Genomic DNA, 21,625 nt, shown 5'->3' on the forward strand with positions numbered 1-21,625 from the left:
CACCAGGACTGAGCACCCAAGATGAAGTCACAAAGGCACATAATAGTTAAACTATGCAACTTTGTGGAAAAGGAGAAAATTATGAGAGCAGCTAGGGAAAAATGAGTAATCACATATAAAGGTTCCCAAATAAGAATATGCTCAGACATATCAGTGGACACTTTGAAGAAGAGGAAAGAGTGGAGTCTCCAAAATTGAAGGAAAATAGCACAAACCCAAGAACACTCTCTCCAGCCAAATTATCTATCCAGATAGATGGAGAAGTAAGTTTTCCCAGACAACAAAAACTTAAGGAATACGTTGAAAGAAACCCAGTAATACAAAAGACACTTGTTGACCTACTAGAAGTGCAGCACTCACCAAGCAGAAATAAGAGACAGCCATAGAATAACCCCACTCAGAGGGCAAGAGAAAACAACCCACAATATGGTATTGGCTTAAGGACGGAAAAAAGTCAAGAATGAAACACACACACACACTCACACGCACATGCACAACATTCTGATAAGAAAGGGAGGTAGCAAAACACCCAATATAAAAGGTATAGGATATATCACAGAGTCCACAGATGGAGGTATAACCTGAATATCAATGGACTGAACTCAGGCATTAAAAGACTGAGGCTAACAGACTGGTTTAGAAAACACAGCCATCAACCTGCTGCCTGGAGGAGGTACATCTCAAGATTACAGATAAGAATAGGTTGAGGATCAAAGTCTGGAGAAAGGTATACCAAGAAAACAGCAATTCAAAAAAAGAAGCTGTTGCAATCATAACCTTGGATAAAATTGACCTCAAAGTGCAAGCCATAAAAAGACATAAGGAGGAACACTATATAATTATCAAGGGAAAGGTAGACACTGAGAACCATTGAGCATTTTAAACATATATTCCCCAAATGAGATACCCACTGAATATGTCAACCAAACACCCTAAAAGAAGAAAAAAGAAATCACAGACTCAACAATTATAGTAGATGACTTCACTAAACTGCTCTCTGAGAAAGATAAATCAAAGGGAAAGAAACTCAACAAGGAGGGTAGAGATCTAAACACTAGAATTAGACAATTTAACCTGATAAATAATATTTATAGAGATTTTCATCCAAATACAAAACAAAGCCACATGAAACATATTTTAAGATAGACCACGTGCTGTGGCATAAGGTGAATCTACATAAACTTAAGCACATTGACAACATACAGATCTCTCTGACCACTGTGTCATAAGGCTGGACATCAACAAAAAGAAAATGATGAAAACAAGACCAAACAATTGGAGGATGAATAACTCTCTATTACAAAAGGAGTGTGTACTGGCCCATATCAGAGATGAAATTAGGAAATTTCTAGAAACCAACAAGAATGAGAAAATGACGTACCAAAAGCTATGGTAAAAGCAAAGGCATTTATCAGAGGAAGTTTCATAGCAATACATGCACACATGAAAAAGAATGAGAGACTTATGATTGATATGCTGGCACAAAATTTAAAGCAACTAGAGCAGAGCCAACAGGACAATTCTACTAATAGCAAAAGAAAAGAAATAATAAAAACCAGGGATGTGATTCAAGAGAGGGAAAATTTTAAAAATATGAAAAAATTTACTTTTGCTAAAATTGGTTCTTTGAAAGAATAAACAGAATTGACAGACCTCTAGCAAACCTAATCAAAGAAAGGTAGGAACAAATTTCAAGAGCAAGAATAAGGGGTGAAAGAGGAGACATTACAACAGATCCTAATGAAATGAAAATGATAATTATACAATACTACAAATGGCTGTACTCCAATGAATTCAACAACTTGGAAGACATGGACAAATTGTTGGAAAAACAATCCATCCCTAGACTGTCCCTGATGGATGTCAAGAATCTCATATGACTCATAGCAATAGAAGAAATAGAAAAGGTTATCAAGGGATTACCAACAAAAAAATTCTGGACAAGATGGCTTCACAGGAGAATTCTACCAAGCATTCAGAGAAGAACTGACACCAATCCTACACAAACCCTTCCAAAGCATAGAAAAAATGGCAAACTCCCAAACTTCTGTGAAGCTAGTATAACTCTGATACCAAAACCAGGCAAAGATCCCACAGGGATCGAGAACTACAGATCAATAACCCAAATCAATATTGATGCCAAAAGTCCTTAACAATATACTGGTCAAGAGAATACAAAAGTATATACAACAAATAATTCACCATGACCAAGTGGGATTCATACCAGGGATACAGGGATGGTTCAACATACAAAAGACCATTAGTATCATTCACCACATTGACATGAAAAACTCTAAGAACCACATGATAATACCGATAGGTGTGGAAAAAGCATTCGACAACAGCCATTACCAATTCACTTTTAAAACACTCAAGAAGATTGGAGTGGAAGGAAAATTCCATAATATGATGCAAGCTACATATGAAAACTAACAGTCAGTGTGGTAGTTAATGGAGAAAAGACAAAAACAATCCCACTGAAAATGGGGGACCAGACAAGGATGTCCCTGGTCCCCACTCTTATTGAAAATTGTACCAGAATTTTTAGCTAACAGCATAAAGCAAAGAAAAGACATCAAAGGTATTCGCCTGGGAAGGAAGTGGTGAAACTATCATCATTCGCAGATTATATGATTTTATATATTGGAAATCCCAAAAGCTCCACAAGTGGAGTACTGGAAGCAAGAGAGGAATATGTCAGAGTGGCAGGATACAAGATCAAAAAACAGAAATCTATCAGACTGCTATACATATCGGACAAGATCACAGAAATGGAGATAAAAAAGGTGGTCCTTTTCACAATAACCCAGAGCAAATTGAAATATCTAGGGATATACCTGACACAAATAACAAAAGATTTGTATGAGGAAACCTACAGAACACTACTATAAGAAACCAAGGGTGATCTCAACAAGTAGAAGATTATCCCATGCTTGCGGATTGGAAGAGTCAACATAGTAAATATGTCAGTTCTGCCCAAGGCACTATATAAGTTTAATGCAATCCCAATATAATTAGCCTTATCTTTCTTCAAAGAAATGGAAAAACTAATTGCCAACTTCATATGGCAAGGGAAGAAGCCCAGAAGTAGCAGAGAACTCTTCAAGAAGAAGGACACAGTGGGAGGGCTTGCATTAGCTGACTTTAGCACATATTATACAGCCAAAGTGGTCAAAAACACACGGTATTGGTATAATGACAGATACTCAGACCAATGGAAAAGGACTGAAAACCCAGAAATAAAATCAAGAGGATACAGACAACTGATCTTTGATAAGAGCCCCAAAAATATCAAATGGGAAGCAGATGCCCTCTTCAACAAGTGGTGCTGGAGAAAATGGATATCCACTTGCAGAAAAGTGAAGCAAGACACTCATCTCACTCCATGCACAAGAATAAACTCAAGGTGGATCACAGACTTCGAGGTAAAACTCGAAACGATTATCGTCTATCAGCGAGGGAATTGGAACAAACCTGAGAACTTCGGCGAAGGGAATACATAACTATCAGAAAGAGGGAAGGACACAAACACAGATGAGCCACAAATTGACAAGTGCGATATACTGAAGATAAAACACTTGGGTACATTGAAAGAATTCACCAAGAAAGTGATAAGGGAACCCCCAGACTGGGAGAACATCTTTATCAATGACACATCAGACAAAGGCCTTATTTCTAAAATCTACAGTACTCTGATAGCTTCCAAAAAAAATATGAATTGTTCAGGGCAAAGGCCCTGAATAGAAGTTTAACAAGGGAAGAAATCCAAATGGCCAATAAACATAAGAGAAAATGTTCCTGATCATTAGCCATACGAGAAATGCAAATTAGAACAACAATGAGATACCATCTAACACCATCAAAGATAGCCCAATTCAAAAAATCAGAAAGTAACAAATGCTACTTGTGGTGAGATAGGAACTCTTATCCACTGCTGGTGGACCTGTAAGTATGTATAACCACTATGGAAATTGATTTGACGATATCTACAACAGATGGAAATTAATCTACCATATGACCCAGCAATCTACCTACGTGGCATATACCCAGAAGAGGCAAGAAACAAGCCATGGCTAGTCATCTGTGTTCCAGTGTTCATCGTGGCACGGTTCACAATCGCAAGGAGTTGGAAATAACCCAAATTTCCATCAACAGACGAATGGATTAAAAAACTGTGGTACATACATACAATGGAGTACTATCCATCCCTAAAAAGCAGTGATGAATGCATGAAGCACATTGCCACATGGAAGAACTGGAGGAAATTATGCTAAGTGAAGTAAGCCACGCACTAATAGACAAATACAACACGAGTCAGCCAAGGTAAGGTTAAAGTGCAAAAGAGGCATAGGGCAAAAGCTACTGTATACAAATATTCCTGGGTGAAGTCCAGGTAGTATGGCAGGGGCCAGAACAAATTCAGGGATATATATGGTAGACAACGAAAAAAGAATGGGGAGTAAAGGAAAAATAAAGACATGGGTAGCGGGGGAACAGGGCATTAACCCACCCAAGGGGAGTGTATTGTTTATATCTCCATAGAAAAAGAGGGACCAGACTTCAACCCATGCTTGAAACATGCATGAAACAGGGAACCAATTGAGAGGTCTGAGGGGCCAGTCCCAAACCCAACCATGTGGACAGCCCTCCCTCCCCACAGAAGAAATAGCTTCATAGGACAGCACTGAAGCTACAGTTCAGGGAGAGGGGCATGTCTTATCAAAGCACACAGGAGCAAATGAAGGGAAAGGATGGGAGAGTGGAACACATCCTGGACCACCAAGCCTTGAGGACTATATACCTGCTCAGAGCAGCTAAAGCACAGAGAGGACCATAGGGCTGATCCCACTGTGAGACACGATGTCCCTCACTGACCCATAGCACTAAAGAGTACAATACTGGAGACACAGCAGGGACAAAGGAAGCACAAGTGATTCAAAATCGATGGAGAGGAGGATGTAGGAGGCCCTGTAGGGTTTGATCAATGGCAATGTAACCGAGAGGAATTACTGAAACCCAAATGCAGGTTGAACATGTTAGTGAGACAAGAGGAAAGTCAAAGGAAATAGAGGAAAGATCTAGGAGGCAAAGGTAATTTATAGAGGACTATATACAGGCATGTACATAAATAAATATATTTGTATATGATAATGGGGAAATAAGTTTATGTGCATATATTTATAGGTTTAGTATTAAGGTAGCAGATGGACATTGGGCCTCCACTCAAGTACTCCCTGAATGCAAGAGTACTTTGCTCAATTAAACTAGCATTCTATGATGCTCACCTTCCTGGCACGACTGCTGACGACAAAGCAGGTACATAAGCAAAAATGGTGAAAAAAGCTGATGAAGTCTGGTTATCAAAAGATACAGCATCTGGAGTCTCAAATACTTGAAGATTAACAAGCAACCATCTAGCCGAGAAACAACAAATCCCACATGGAAGAAGAACACAAGCCTGCGTGATCACAAGGTATGAGGTATCAGGCATCAAAGAACAAAAATCATATCATTGTGAATGAGGAAGAGCATGGAGTGGAGACTCAAAGGCCATCTGTAGGCAACTGGACATCCCCTTACAGAAGGGTAACAGGGAAGAGACGAGCCAGTCACGGTTTAGTATAACAACTTTCCTCCAGTTCTTTAATGCTTCCTTCCTCCAACTATCATGATCCCAACTCTACCTTGCAAATCCAACTAGACCAGAAGCTGTACACTGGTACAGATAAGAGCTGAAAACACAGGGAATCCAGGACATATAAACCTCTCAGGACCAATAATGAGAGTAGCAGTACCAGGAGGGTAAAGGGAAGCTGGGGAAGAAAGGGGAACCTGTCACACTTATCCACATGTAACTCCCTCCCTGGGGTATGGACAAGAGAAAAGTGAGTGAAGGGAGGCATAAGACATGAAAAAAAAATTTATAAATTATCAAGGGTTCTTAAAGGAGGGAGGGTGGGAGAGGAAGTGGGGAAAAATGAGATGATACCAAGGGCTTAATTAGAAAGAAAATGTTATGAGAATGATGATGGCAACCGATGTACACATGTGCTTGACACAAAGGATAAATTGTATGGATTGAGATAAGAGTTGTAGGAGCCCCCAATAAAATGATTTTTTTTAAAAGCAACACATGTGACTTCCAAATGAAAAGTTAGGGCCAGTGTGCAATTTTCCAGGTTGCATATCCGTTGTGATTCAAGAGGATCAACTACCAATCTCTTATGTGCTTCAGATGACCTGAGTGCCCCAGGCAATGTGTTTTGGATACATAACCTGAGGAGAAACTATTTTGGTGTTGCATTCTGATACTGCAATTGGCTCCAGAATTGGATGCCAAAGAACCACAATAAGAAAGGATACAGTATTGATGTCAGGACTGTGCAACAAGTGGAGAAGGAATTATTATACAAAAGCTGCATGGATGGAAATTCATGTTGTACATGGACAGAACAGTTAATAAAACATTCTCATAACATTACACATAGAAAACGATCTTGTGAACATATTTCTTGGGAAAAGAGGTTGAAAAATACATAAGCCACTAACGGTATGGAGGGAGGGAATTGTTTTATCTATATTTTTAAAGCATCAACACAGTGTGAGAATGGGAGTCTTGGTTTCTAGTCCAACTCTATACCCTGCCATGTATGAACTTTTAAACAAGGTATTTTCTTATCTATAAAATCAAATCAACTCAATTCATCTTCTAAAAGTATTCTGAGCAATTATCAAAGGCCCCCCATAAATGGAATCTGGATTACTTAACATCCCCTCCTGTTGCGCATGGACTGTATGTACTGACTCAAATCTATAGAATATGATGAAAGTGATGGGCTATCATTTCCAAGATAAGGTCTAAAAGGGCTACTGTGATTGTTAGGCGTCATTGAACTGCTTCTGACCCATGACTACCTGACGCACAGTGGAAGGAAACAATGCCAGGTCCAGCACCTCCTCACCACGGCTCCTGTGCTTGAGCCCCTGTTGCGGCCACTGTGTCAGTCTATCAAAAAAGAGGGCCTCCTTTTTACTCCTCATCTGCTTCACCAAACATGATGTTTTCTCCAGGGGATGGTCTCTCCTGGCACGATGACCAAAGTATACAAGATGAAGTCTCATCACCCTTGCCTCTAAGAAGCAGTAAGGCTATAGGACTAAGGTTTCAAAGTTAATGGTCACTTATGTTCGATCGTGCAGAAGGAAGTCAGTTGCCATGTGGATAGCGGCTCTGTGGGGAGGACTACGTGGCAGTATGGCGCCCTGGTCAACAGCCTGTGAGGAATTACGGTGCCTTCTATAATGTGTATGAAATTGAACCCTGATCACAACCACACGAGTCAGTAAGATGGGGGCACATGCTCCATACCACAGCCCTGGCCAATATGTTGCTGACACCACATGAGAGACCTTGATTCCGAAGCATAAAGCTAAGTCATGCTCTGATACATAAACCACAAAGGCTGTGAGCTATCATGTGCTTGTTGTCTTAAGCCGGTGGCTGTTTGAATAATTGTTATCCGAGTATTTTAACATTAGTGCAGGCCTAAGCCACTGTTATACCCAAGGTTGCTTAAAGGCAGAACTGACTTGAGACATGAGAGCACCTAACAAGAATTGTTTTCTTTCGCTAAAAATTGATAACCAATAAAAGAGTAATGAGGTTAAATATTCTTGCTTTTTTCCCTCCTTTTCAATGATCTCACTGAATTGGAATTAATGAGACACATTAAAATGTATCAAACATAAACAGATCCTTGATTGCGTAAAAGAAAGCTAAGTATGGCATCACCAGCAAAGTCGGGTGAGAAATGGAGACAGTGGGGGAGGGGAAGGTGCAGAAGGATAAATGGAAAGTGAGATGTTTTAATCCTCAAGAGCCATTTAGCTCATGCTAGGCCTCCTGCATATTCCTCAAATGTAGGGTCACTTTTGTGAGCTCATCTATTTGATCATACTCTGCCCACTGGTTAAGAGTAATGTGTTTTTTTGTTGTTTAAGTTTTGTTTTTCACTTGAGAATAGGTCTCTTCTTTTAAGTTTTAGTTTATCATTTTGGGGTGTTCTCTTCCCAGATTATGTCCCAGGTAGACATGGTCACATGTCTTTGTTCTCTATTGTTTGTTCTATCTAACGACAACAACATTCCAGCATAGAGGTGCCTAGCTGGAGAGAGAGTTGTGCCCAGGTTTTAACTGAAAAGTTGGCCGACTGAATCAACCCATCAGGGCCACAGAAGAAATGTCTTGAGCCTCTATTTAAAAAAAAATCTCTAAAATCCCTCTAGAGAGTAGTTCTAATAGGAAACTTATGGGCTCATCATGAATAACTTGATGGCGATGGATTTTTGGTTTGGTTTATTTTTCTCTCTGTGCACCTTGAGGACAGGGTCTCTAACTTGTTTATGCTTTCAGATGCACACATTAATTGCAAATAGTACTAGTCTGTTGTATATAAATTGGATATAACTTGAGTTCACAATGTCCATGTGGAATATGAGTTAATCGTCCAAAATAGAAATTTAATTTATGTAAAATTGATAACATTATACACAACAAAACCAAAAGTCTCATAGATACACTCAATTATACACAGCAGTTCTTAAGAATTCTGCTCAACACGACAAACAAAATTTTGTTGTTACCACTTCAAGTAAGTACCATAGTTGAAGGTATTCTTTGTAGTTGCATTACAATATAGATAGATTTATTTTAAAAGTAAACACTCTCTTGTTTAGTAGATTCTGTCACATGAAGAATATGTGTTTTGTATGTTTTTAAATGGCATATCATGCTTACCTGTATTCACCAAATGTTTCATCTTTTACTGATTGGACTTCTGGATCTGGATGCAAATCTTCCTTTTCTTTCACTGAAAAAAGAATATAAGTAATTTTAAGGAATATTTTAGAACTAATGTTGAAAGATGAACAGCATAGTGTATTGTGCTTTTGATTTGTTTTGTTTTTAATACCCGTGAGGCAAGTAATTATGTGGCTTCATAACACATCAAGGACTGTTTTGTTTAACCCACAGAAGAGAAAATGGTTTTTCTGAGGTCTGCTTATTTTTCATTAGCATTGAGGTCTTTTTCTTTGCTCAATGAAATGTGGGCACTATGTCTTTGCGAAGAGTCCAAGTTTATTATGGTCTCTTATTGAAGATCAAATTACTAAACATTGTTATCCAAAACATTACATATTTTGTATGTTAATGTCAGAACTATATCATTGAGCCAAAAGGAATAAAAGACTCCATCATTCAGTAATTCCATAGTACTCCTGTCCTCAACATCAGCTTACTAATGAAAATATTCAGTTATAGTAACACTTTCAGACGAGTGATTCTCAAAACAACTATGAGATACCACCTGACACCCTCAAAGGTAGCCCAATTCAAAAAATCAGAAAGCAACAATTGTTGGAGGAGCTGTGGGAAGACAGGAACTCTCATCCACTGCTGGTGGTCTTGTAAGTATGTACGATCACTATGGAAATTGATCTGGCGATATCTAAAGCATATGGAAATTGAGCTACCATATGACCCAGCCATCCCCCTAACTGGGCATATACCCAGAAGAGGCAAGAAACAAACCATGGCCAGACATCTGAGCCCCAATGTTCATTGTGGCACAGTTCACAATCTCAAGGAGCTGGAGTACTATGCATCGCTAAAAAGCAGTGATGAACGCATGAAGCATATCACCGTGTGGGAAGAACTGGAGGAAATTATGCTAAGTGAAGTAAGCCAAGTACAAAAGGACAAGTATAACATGAGTTCGCTGAAGTGAATATATATATATATGTAAGAACAGAAAGGTAAATGCAAAAGGGGCACAGGGAAAAAGTTACTGTGTACTAACACTCCAGGGGTGAGGTCCAGGTAGTATGGCAGGGGCCAGACCAAATCCAGGGGTACATATGGTAGCCAAGTAAAAAGGGGGTGGGGGAGGAAAGGGGAAAGAAAAAAAAGATGTGTGATGGGGAAATAGGGCACTGACCCACCCAAGGGGAGGGGTATTGTTTGTGTCTCCACAGGGAAAGAGGGATCAGATATAAAGCCAGTGCCAGAGGAATGCAGTGTGCCTGCAAGAAATGGGGAGCCAGGGGAGGGGCCTTAGGGCTCGGGGCCCATACCATCTACATGAACAACTGCCCCTCACCCCAGAAGAATTTACTTGAGAGGACAGCACAGAGGCTACAGCTAGGGGAGAGGGGTATGTCTAATCAGAGCAAATGGGAGAAAATAAAGGGGGAGGAAGAGAGAGTCCTGGCCCATCAGGCCTGGAGGACGATATCCCCACTATGAACAGCCAATGGACAGAGTGGACAATGGCTGATCCTACTACGAGACGGCCATCCCTTGATGGCCCAGGGCCCTAAGGGGGACAACACTGGAAACTCAGTGTCGGGACTGGACCAGACTGAGTCTGTGACACTGAACCAAACCACTAAAAGCGGGTGGCAGAGCAACTGTGGGAGCAGAGCAGGGAGCCCCTGAGGGAATACAAAGGACAGACTCTGGAACCAGAACATGGTACCCCATTGGACCTGACTGAAGGACACACCTAGAGATCAAAAATCACACCTTGATCTATTTATATGTTTTTCTCTCTTTTTAATTATTTTTCTTTCAATTAATTTATTCTTCTATGGGTAATTAGTTTCCTTTTTTGTTGTCATCTCTGTGTTCTCACTCACCGCCTATCTTGCAATGGCTTGGTTTTTGGTGCATATTATTATCTCTACAGATCTATCTAGATAAGATAGACTGAATGAATAGTCTGGAGGAGCAAACAATGGGACCAATGGTTCCTGGGGGACACGGGAGAGTGGGAGGTTGGGGTAAGAACATGGTGCTGAACAACCCAGGGACAGGGAAACAACAAGTGATCCAAAATCAGTGGCAAGGGGGGTGTGAGAGGCCCAGCAAGGGCAAGGTAACCAAGAGAAATTACTGAAACCCAAATGAAGGCTGAGCATGATAGTGGGACAAGAGGAAATTAAAAGAAAATAGAGGAAAGAACTAGGTGACAAAGGGTATTTATAGAGGTCTAAAGACTGGAATGTACATATATAAATATATTTAGATAAGGTGTGGGGAAATCTATGTGCATATATTTATAGGTTTAGTATTAAGGCAGCAGATGGACATTGGGCCTCCACTCAAACACTTACTCAATGCAAGAACATGTTGTTCTACTAAATTGGCATTCCAGGATGCACATATTCCCAACATGATAGATGAAGAAAAATGTGTGCATAAGCAAATATGGTGACGAAAGCTGACAGTGCCCAGCTATGAAAAGATATAGCGTCTGTGGTATTAAAGGCATGAAGATAAACAAGTGTCCATCTAGTTCAGAAGCAACAAAGCCCACATGGAAGAAACAAACCAGCCTGTGTGTTCACAAGCTGTCAAAGAGATCAGGTATCAGCAACAAAAAATCACATCATTGTAAATGTGGGTGAGTGCAAAGTGGAGACTCAAAGCCCATTGGCAGGAGGAGATGAGCCAGTCAGGGTTCCAGGTAGCAATGATGAAATATATAACTTTCCTCTAGTCCTTAAATGCTTCCTCCCCCCACTATCATGATCCCAATTCTACCTTACATATCTGGGTAGACCAGAGGATATACATTGGTACAGTTAGCAACTGGAAACATAGGGAATTGAGGACAGATGACTCATTCAGGACTAGTGGTGAGAGTGACGATGCCTGGAGGGTGGAGGGAATGTGGGGTAGAAAGGGGGAACTGATTACAAGCATCTACATAAAGCTTCCTCCCTGGGGGAGGGACAGCAGAGAAGAGGGTGGGGGGAGATATCAGACAGTGTAACATATGACAAAATAATTTATGAATTATGAAGGATTCATGAGGTAGGGGCAAGTGGGGAGGGAGGGGGAAACTGAGCAGCCAATATTAAGGGCTCAAGTAGAAGGCAAATGTTTTGAGAATGATGATGGCAACAAATGTACATATGGGCTTCTCACAATGGATGGATGTATGGATTATGATAAGAATTGTACGAGTCCCAATAAAATGATTTTAAAAACCCAACAACAACGAGTGATTCTAGGGTGTGCTATGGAAGATAAGGGTTTACTCACGTCACTGGGAAAACTCAGACAGATATATTTATTTGCCCAAAGGAGATACCATCCCATCACCATGGTACTTCCACTACAACTACAGACCTTAATACATCTATTTGTTGAGTGTTCCCAAAGAGAAATGTTGTATCTCTTAACAGTTTCCAATTCATTATTTAGAACATTCATTAACCTCTGAAAATCTTATTTATGAGTCATTCCAGAATTTACAGAAAATAGAAAGACTATAACTGAGTAAATTATTCATATATTTTTAGAAAAACTGAAGAATCATATTAATGGCTATTCTATACCTACATGCATATGTGTGTATCTATATCTATATCTGTCTATATATGGTAGATCCTCAACAAATATTTGTGGAATGAAACAACAGGAAACAAGAACTTCTCACTAATCTCAGAATGAGCAAACTAATAGCAGTGGGTTCTATAATTTCCTCTTATATAAAAGCATCACGAATACTAAGCAAATAATAATAATGCAATATGTGTATCTGAAGAAAAGATAAAATATTTGGAAATTGAATGACATTAATCTAAGTCAAACATTATATGAACAATGGCCTACATGCAGCCCTTGTTGAATTATATGAATAATTACATTCCATGGCTGCTGAGTGCCATCAAGTCCATTCTGCATCCTACTGATCCTATGTGACTTAGTCCTTAGGGGTGCAAATTGCTAGATATTTTTCTTTTGTAAAAAGATCATTTTATTGGGGGCATGCACAACTCATCACAATCCATGCATACATCCATTGTGTCAAGCACATTTGTACATTTGTTACCCTCATCATTCTCAAAACATTGGTTTCTACTGGAGCCCTTAGTACCAGCTCATTTTTCCCGTCCCTCCTCAACCTCCTTCCCTCATGAACCCTCAATAATTTATAAAGTTCCCATGTCTTATACTATCCCATGTCTCCCATCACTCACTTTTCTGTTGTCCAACCCCATGGGGGGGACTATATGCAGATCCTTGTAATCAGTTCCCCCTTTCTACTACACCTTGCATGGAGTCTTTGGTAGTTTCAAACCACTAACTCTTTGTCTAACAGTCAAGTATTTCCTTGTCTAGCATTGCACCACCAGGTTTCTTTTATTAACAACACGATGGCTTTATTTTATCTAATGATCTATTCATTCAAGAAGCAGTTTGTACAAGTTATGCAATTTTAATATTCAATGTATTTACAGCAAGAGTTAGCTTTAATCATTCTGAGTAGTGGAGTCAATATTACATAATATAGTACACCTCACACCAAAAATTCCCTGCCCTTCTGTAGATTCTGATTCAGCAAACTTGTAGGACAGCATAGAGCTGCCCCTATGGGTTTCTGAAAACCTGACTCATTGATTGACTCTCTGTTATTTGACATTTTGAATTTATAACAATAGAAAATTTTTTCTAGCTGACTAATTGTCTCAGTAATGATGTACTTCTGGCTGTTGCAAACACCAAAATGTGTGGTGAGAGTGATGCTACATTTAATGTCTAAGATATGGGTCAATTTGGGGAGGCTGTGATTGTCAGTCACTATCATAGAGTCAATTCCAACTCAGACAACCCTATAGGGCAGGGTAGAACTATCCCTCTGGGTTTATGAGACTCCTGCTACTCATTATTGACTAACATATAGCATATGACTCTTGTGCTCACTAATGATGTACTTCTGACAGTTACAAATACCAAGGTATGACATGAGAGTGATGCTACATTCTATGATTCTCACTAGTTTTAACATTATATAATGATACAATTTTGCTGTTCTGTAATGTGGTGGGTATATAATGATGAATCTAACCTCTGGTTTTTTATCTGATGTGCTCATTCTCCATGATCACATAGCAACAGTTTTTGAAGAACAACCATATCTTGGGAACCTAACCATGTTGATGAATGATTGGTGCAATGTAAAACATTTCTAGGCCATGTAAGTATAGAGACATGTTGTAGATAGGCTCCTTTTTTAAAAATAGAGAGATACTGACCCACTGATATGTCTCCTCCTCAATGTCTCACATACTTTACAAATAGGAAAAAAGCTTGGAAGCATTGAAAATAGGCTTAAAATAGAGCCCATTTTAAGCATAGAGACCAGAAAGCAGAAAATACTTGGAGATAATATTCTAAAATAAACACATTCCTTTAAAAATCATATTTCCTTTCTACACTGTATGCCTTATTTCTTACATAAATTTGACTTATGAGTGATATTGAGTTTTTGTCTAATTAAAAGATCTCAGAAGAATGCTTCCCAAAAAATACTCCTTAATGACTGCAAGTCCACCTTAAGTAAATGGCTTTACCTGAGTACTTTCCACCTTTATTCCTCCTCACAAAGCAAACCGTTAACAAGATCAGCGTAAGGAGAGCTATGGCACACATCAATCCAATAAACCAGCCTTGAGTGGCGATGTCGTCATATAAGCCCGCATATTCTGTTGCAGAAAGACAAGTCACAACGTTGGCACTAGAAGACAGCCTTTGCATGGGGAAATCAGACATTTTAAAACATATCCAAGAGCATCCACTTTTGTCTTTCCTTTCAGTAAGCTCAGAGGAAATGTGATTTGAAGGACATTTCATGGATAATAATGGCCCCACATTTCCTCTTGAGTTAGAAAGGGTCGTCTCAAGCTGCATTGGATTCTGGGAATGCACACCAGGAAAGGATAGTGGAGGAAGCTCAGGTTAAATGCAGAAGGAGCAGCGAGGAAGCAACAGCGAACTGCCTTGCTTATATGCAGATTGCATAGGGCTTCTGTGGTTTTGCTTTTCTCTCATTTGTGTTATTAACATGCGTTAATTAGAAAGAGATATTACTTTTAGGTAGCAACCCTGGTAATAACAACCAGAGGTAAATTGGAACCTTATGGAACATTTTTCATTGTGCTAATTTTAAAATGCCATGCTTAAACTAGTTGAGAGTATGTAATTTTTTTTAATGAATGTATCTCATATTTGTATCTTTAATAGAGGAAATATATAAAATTAAATCTGCAAAACACTGTATTCATCTTGGATTGCATCAAATATAATCTAATTTCTCACCTCTCCCTCTTGTCTCAATTACATCTTCAAAAATGCTATTGTTATCAACCCAATTCTTAGTCAATAGGTGAACTATATGTTCAGCTCCCGGCTCAGACACCTCTATTGGGTGAATCTTTTGAGTAAGATTTATTCCTTCTGACATCTTCCCGATACTTTTACCTATAAAATGTATACATTTAAAGCATATGATGGTGAACATGAAAGCAGGACATGAAAAGTAAGGAACTGTTATTTTAGATGAACAAGAAAACCACGGTAGCAATTTTCTCTCAAATAGTTCTTACATTTTCAAAAGAGCCTGAAAAGCATAACATTGCATGATTCTTTAAACACCAAACGTTAGCTGAGTAAATAAAATTCCACTTTTGGATAATAGTTCTTAATGTAATAGTCCTATAAATCCCTTACTAATTTGAAGGGTGAAACCAAATGCAGACTTAAAAAAGAAAATTATGTGATATCATTTTATACATCTTTAATTTTCACAAATCAACCTATATTTGACAGCCTGGAGCGTTGCAATGCTAATTATATGTTATGTGTGCCTTGCCCTTCTCTGTAAGTATGAGATAATAGCATCATATGTGATGAGGGAATATGGTCATATGTAAAACTACTAAGATTTGTGGAAGTTTAATGACATAAAGTTCAGTTCTATGGGTGTATTCAATTTAAATCATTTCACTGAGATTTTGAAAGTATCACATATCAAAAAGGATGTACCACCAAATTGTTACACTAATGGTAGAGTATCAGAGTATTGGATATGAGTCCAGTTTAATTAAAATACACATTGTATTTGAGTCATAATTTTGCTAGGTATCAATGCAATATAGTAAGTGTATAACAAAAAATGTTACCAGATTTTGAGTGACAATAAAATAAATATATTCTTTCCAAGAATATAAGAAACTACCAAAATTTTAAATGCTGTAGTTATTTTTACCTCACAATAAAAATGGAATCATTGCTGAGTAACAGAAGGGTTTTGTTAAAAATTGTAGCACAAATAAAAGAAGGCATGTGTCACGTTAGTTGAGCAAAGCCTTTCAAGATTTAGCATTAATGATGTAGAAATGAAATTATTTGGGGGCCAGATTAACAGAAATATTAGTATTCCTTAAATATTATGAACTTTTGAAAATATTAAGCAAAGCAAGTATTTATTCAAACCACTAGAGAGATTAAGATACTTTTGTCAACTTCATCTTCTTTTCTCTTCAATTATAGGATGTGTGCCACCTTAAATTAAAAGTGGCAACCCAATAATAATCAGAAAACGAGACCCAGCATGCTGGTCCATCAAGTCCCAGCCTCTGAATTAAGATGGCAAAGTTATAGAGTTAGCGGCTAGAGCAGGGAGAAGACAGACACACAGTAATAGACTCCAATTCACACAAAAGTATCTCGGAGTGTTTCATAATAATGTGTATCTCCTCAATGGAAACACATATGCATAGATGTCTCTTTTCAAAGATCAAGCAGAAAGTCAGTAGTAAGCAGATTCTTTGCTGTAAATGAAGGGAAGACAAGTCAATAGAAGAGAAATCAGTGTACATTGGGAAAGGGGCAGGATATGGAACACTGAAAATGAAGATTCCTGGAAAAAAGCACAAACACACTAGTAAGAAACAATTTTAAGTTACCAACGCATAAGAAATGCACTATAAGACACCCAAGCATATTAACTTTTATCTTTAGTCTGCAGAGAATAAGTAGCATATCAACTCACACAAAGAGTATTTCCTAATCTTTAAAAAAATAATCAATGAAATCTGAATGTAATGAGAACCACATTTTATAATCATACTGGAATATGTAACTATTGCCTAAATATGTGTGTTTTCTAGTTTTAAAAAATGTAAACTGTCAAGATGGAATTAGTATTTTCCATGCATATAGTGATCTTGGATCTGTCAAAATAGCAACAATTTTCATGTTTTAACTTTTTTAAACACATGGAGGTTGTATACTTATATTTATTCATTCAGTTTTGTCTTCTTTATATTGAACTCTTGATACCAAATCTAAATATTTGAGAATTAAGAATCCTTTCCCAAACTCACGACCATAAAATAGATTCCAATACATAGCTATCCTATAGGAAAAAGTAGAAGTGAATTCTATAGGAATAGACACTTTTTCCCACAAGTGACTGATGGTTTTGATGCTGAACTTGATGTTAGCAGTCCAACTAGTAACACATTGCACCACCAGGGCCCAACTACAGTGGTTTAAAGACCTTTATTTTTATATACAATATTAATAAATGAAAGGAAATTAAAATACTCTTCACTATTGTCTCTTCTTGAAATGTTCCCCATTAGTTTACCTTTTCTCTCACATACATATTGAATAGCAAACAGTGCTGTGTTTAATACCTAATATAGAGATTAATTATTCTTTCCATTTTCCTCCTGCCATCCCTTACCTTCTTCCCTTATTCAGATATGCTCCCAGGCCTAACTGATCAAAACAAAATGCATGGCCTCTCTTTCCACTGATTATTTCTATCAGCTCCTTATCCATTTCCTGTGTCCATCTGCCTTTGTAGTTTTTGACTAACTTCTTTTTGTGATCATAAAAAGTTTAGAAAATTTATACCTGAAGAAGTAATTAGGGAAGGCAAATGGGCTTAAGGTGATAAAAGCTAGAAATGTTCAATGGTGTTAAGACAAATTTATAAATGAACACTATAGATTTATGGGCTGTTTGCAAGTCATTATTTGGCATTAACCAACAGTCATTAAAATGAAATCTATGGAGTCAATGTATATATGATTCAAAACTGGTAAGACATATACTAGACGAGTGCTGAAAAAGTCTAGGGACAAATATTTTTCTCATTGTAAACATTTCCAAAATAAAAATATTCCTTAATTGACCTTATGAAGTGAATTACTTATGACCTTAGATCCCCCTATTTTAATTATGTCAAATCATAGTTCCTGACCTATATTCACTAAGCTTTGGATTGAATCCTATTCTGTAGAAATCTATAAATTGAGCCAATGTGAACTTTACACACAAGATGAATAAATATTGAAGATAAGCCAGTGGGATGCAAAAGGTCAGACAGATTTGGATCACAATAATTTATTATTTCCAACAGTGGTTCTCAACCTGTGGGTCGCAACACCTTTGGGGTCACCTGATTCACAGGGGTCACCTGATTCATAACAGTAGCAAAATGACAGTTATGAATTAGCAATGAAAATAATATTATAATCGGGGTGGTCACAACACGAGGAACTGTATTAAAGGGTCGCGGCATTCGGAAGGTTGAGAACCACTGATTTACAATAATTCACATGGTGCGTTACTTTCAGGGGAATTGTTTTAAAATTAAACTTCCTTCCTTCTTTCTTTTTCATTATTCAAAGACAAGCCTCATGTACTTACTCTCTTCTCCTAATGTCGAACTTTCCTCGGTGATTGGCTTTCCACAGCCCTTTATTGTGCAAGCCCTCAAGTAGAACTTGTACCTGGTAGTTGCATTAAGGTTTGAGAGGCGCCAGCTGGGTTTAGAGGGAGTCATAATGTTGATGTCATTTAATTCTCCAATCTCAGAGGTGTCATTTACTAAGGAAATAAATATGAATCACAATGTTTGAAATTTCATAGTATTTAATATTTGCATTACCTTATTTTTTGTTCTACTTCTGTTTGTGGTATACAGAATATCTTAATTACTCATGCTCATCAGCTTATATGATCCTATGAAGTAGATATAATTATTGGCCATATTATACATGGGGAAACTGAGGTCTTACAAGATGAAGCATTTTGCCCACTTCAGAACCAGTATTTGGCAAATTGGTATTTAAATCTGCACTATGTGGGGTCTTTTGATTTCAGAACTCATACTCTTATTTGGGATGCTTTATTCAAGTTAAACCTCTACCTTCTTTCTACCCATTAAAATGGTGGACTGTCTTCCACCATTGTATCTTCACCAAATAGTTGACTGAATTGCAGGATGATATGTCAGAACCAAGACTAACTTTTTCCATTTCCCATAAATGCATGCAAAAACTAGACAATGGAAATGGAAGACAAAAGAAGAATTAACTCCTTGGACTTGTGACATTGGCACAGAATATTGAGAGTAGCACAGACGTCTAGAAACACAAGCACATTGGTCTTGAAAGTAGTACAGCTAGATGCTCCTTAGCAGCAAGGATGGTGGGACATTTTCTGGTGTATTTTGTGTATATTATCAGGAGGGATCAGTTGCTGGGAAAGACATTTTGCTTACTAAAGTGGAGGGTCCATGAAAAAGACAAAGACCTACCATGAGATGGCTTTACACAATGGCCACCACAATGGGCTCCAAGAGAACAAAGGTATTGAGGCTGGACCAAGAATGGAACAGTATTTAATTTTGCTGTACATGGAATCATAATTGACATGGTCCCAACTAATGACAAAAGCCAAAGCAACTATCGAGGAAGTAATTTAGACAATTATTTATTTGTGGCTTCTACAATTTCTGGTCTAATATGACACCACATAAGCATGAAGTACAGGTAAATTCAAGAAATTAATGGGTCAAATATTTTATGTTACCTTCTGTGGGCTAACACTGCAAAGTGCTCAGAGGGGGGAAAAAGATTAATAGCTTCTCTCACAGGATGTATAACCCCAGGGAAGACATGAAATTGGAACGATTACACCAAATACTATAAAATTACTGTAGAAGTAGTCCAAACATGAGGTGACTTGCCCATGGAAATACAGGCAAAAAATGACTAGACTAAATCCTCTAGCCCACGACACCATAGCGCATTCAAAACAAAACTGCATTTATTATTAACATAAAATGACTCCCTCGCTCAATGCAATTTTATCTGAACAGTAAATAAGAGAGTTAAACATTGGGAAGAAAGAAGTAAGATTATAGGCATGCCTGCCTGTAAACCCGAGGAGTCAATTGGAAAACTACCAGATGAATGCAAGAATTCAGTCAAGTGTGAACAGGTGCTTCAAAATGTTTTGGGAAACACGTCATTTTCTTTTAATTGCATTTTTCCACATATCATTTAAATCCTGCTCATAAACACAAACTTCAACTATTAAGGACACATAATAGCATAATAAGGTAAAGTAATTGAACACAACTCAATCATCTAATAATAAGAGTAGAAAAATGATAAGGCATCATTTTATAAAAGTCAACATCTCAAGTGGAACAGTATTATCATTACAATGGTTACTATTTTAGCTGATTTCCCCCAGATTCTCAATTTAAGCCTTCTCCCAAATCCCAAACCCAACACCGTGGTGACCCTATAGGACTGAATAGAACTGTCCCTGTGGATTTCCAAAACTATAAATATTTACAGGAGTAGAAACCTCATCTTTTTCCACAGGGCGGTTGGTGGTTTTGAACTGCTGACCTTGGGTTTAGCACCAAAATGAGTAATCCACAATACCACCAGGGCTCCTTAATTGAAACTGTATGCACAAATAAATATGGAATTTTAACCTTAAAAACAGATAAATATGACTTTCCTATTGTTCCAATGAAGATAAGGCACATCACTTTCAAATAAATAAACAATCCAGTATTTCTTCAGTACTCCACATATTATGCAAAAATAGCTCATTTAATAAGGTAGGCTTAATAACTCAGACTTAGAAAAAGACTGACCTAGGCCTGAAATTAGTTTAGCACTAATTTTGTGTTTGGATTCTAAAAAATTAATGTACTCTTTCTGTCTCAGTTTCCTCATTCATAGGTGTGGTAGTAATAATCTAGCGTCAATTTGAGGATTAAGAATGTAGGGGTGGAGTTTAGGCTGTCAATCAGGACATAGCCAATGTGGCTTCTGTGTGGGCATGGCCTTCTCCTGAGAATTCTGGGGAATTCCTGAATTTCCTCCTTGGAGTTGGGAGAGACTCTCTTTCTGCTCACTCCCCGAGATGAAGCTCTACTAACAAGACACATGCGCCACACCTTGGGAGCTGGAGAAGCCACGTGTACCTACTCTGATACAACCAGATCTCTGGAGTCAGCGCTGAGAAGCTTACAACGCCGCTAGGTCCAGAGGACTTCAAACCCACTGGCCTGTGATCTTCCAGCATTCGGCATCATTGCATGTGTTTCGTGAGTTTGAAGAGGACTTCATAGATTTGTATTGGACATATGGGCTAATATCAGACTTATGGACATGATCTGGACTGGGCTGGGTTGTTTTCTCAATATTCAATTGCTTTTGTATATAAATCTCTTTTTGAGTTACATATGAGTGTCTATGAATTGGTTTATCTCGTCTATACAGACTAATACAACACATTTCTAATTCTAATGATATTGCAAGGAGAATGATTAATAGTGATCCTGCTACGTAGCAATTTCTCAAAAATTATAAAAGACTATTTCAAATGGGATTGTGCCTGTTTCCATTTAATTATACTTTCCTAATTCAGCAGAAGCCATCTCAAGTTAAT

General features: G+C 38.0%; 1 protein-coding gene across 1 annotated transcript in view; it reads right to left on the minus strand.

Moving 5' to 3' along the window:
* The window catches only part of CHL1 (cell adhesion molecule L1 like), a 120,380-nt gene that overhangs the window by 15,030 nt on the left and 83,725 nt on the right, over nt 1-21,625 (minus strand). The window contains exons 22-25 of the mRNA XM_075550728.1: nt 18,575-18,754; nt 15,170-15,331; nt 14,425-14,556; nt 8,798-8,870 (exon numbers count right to left, since the gene is read on the minus strand). Coding sequence (XP_075406843.1) covers nt 8,798-8,870; nt 14,425-14,556; nt 15,170-15,331; nt 18,575-18,754 — 547 coding nt within the window. The remainder of the gene's footprint in view (nt 1-8,797; nt 8,871-14,424; nt 14,557-15,169; nt 15,332-18,574; nt 18,755-21,625) is intronic.

This window comes from Tenrec ecaudatus, chromosome 5 (assembly GCF_050624435.1).
Source record: "Tenrec ecaudatus isolate mTenEca1 chromosome 5, mTenEca1.hap1, whole genome shotgun sequence".
Lineage (NCBI taxonomy): Eukaryota > Metazoa > Chordata > Mammalia > Afrosoricida > Tenrecidae > Tenrec > Tenrec ecaudatus.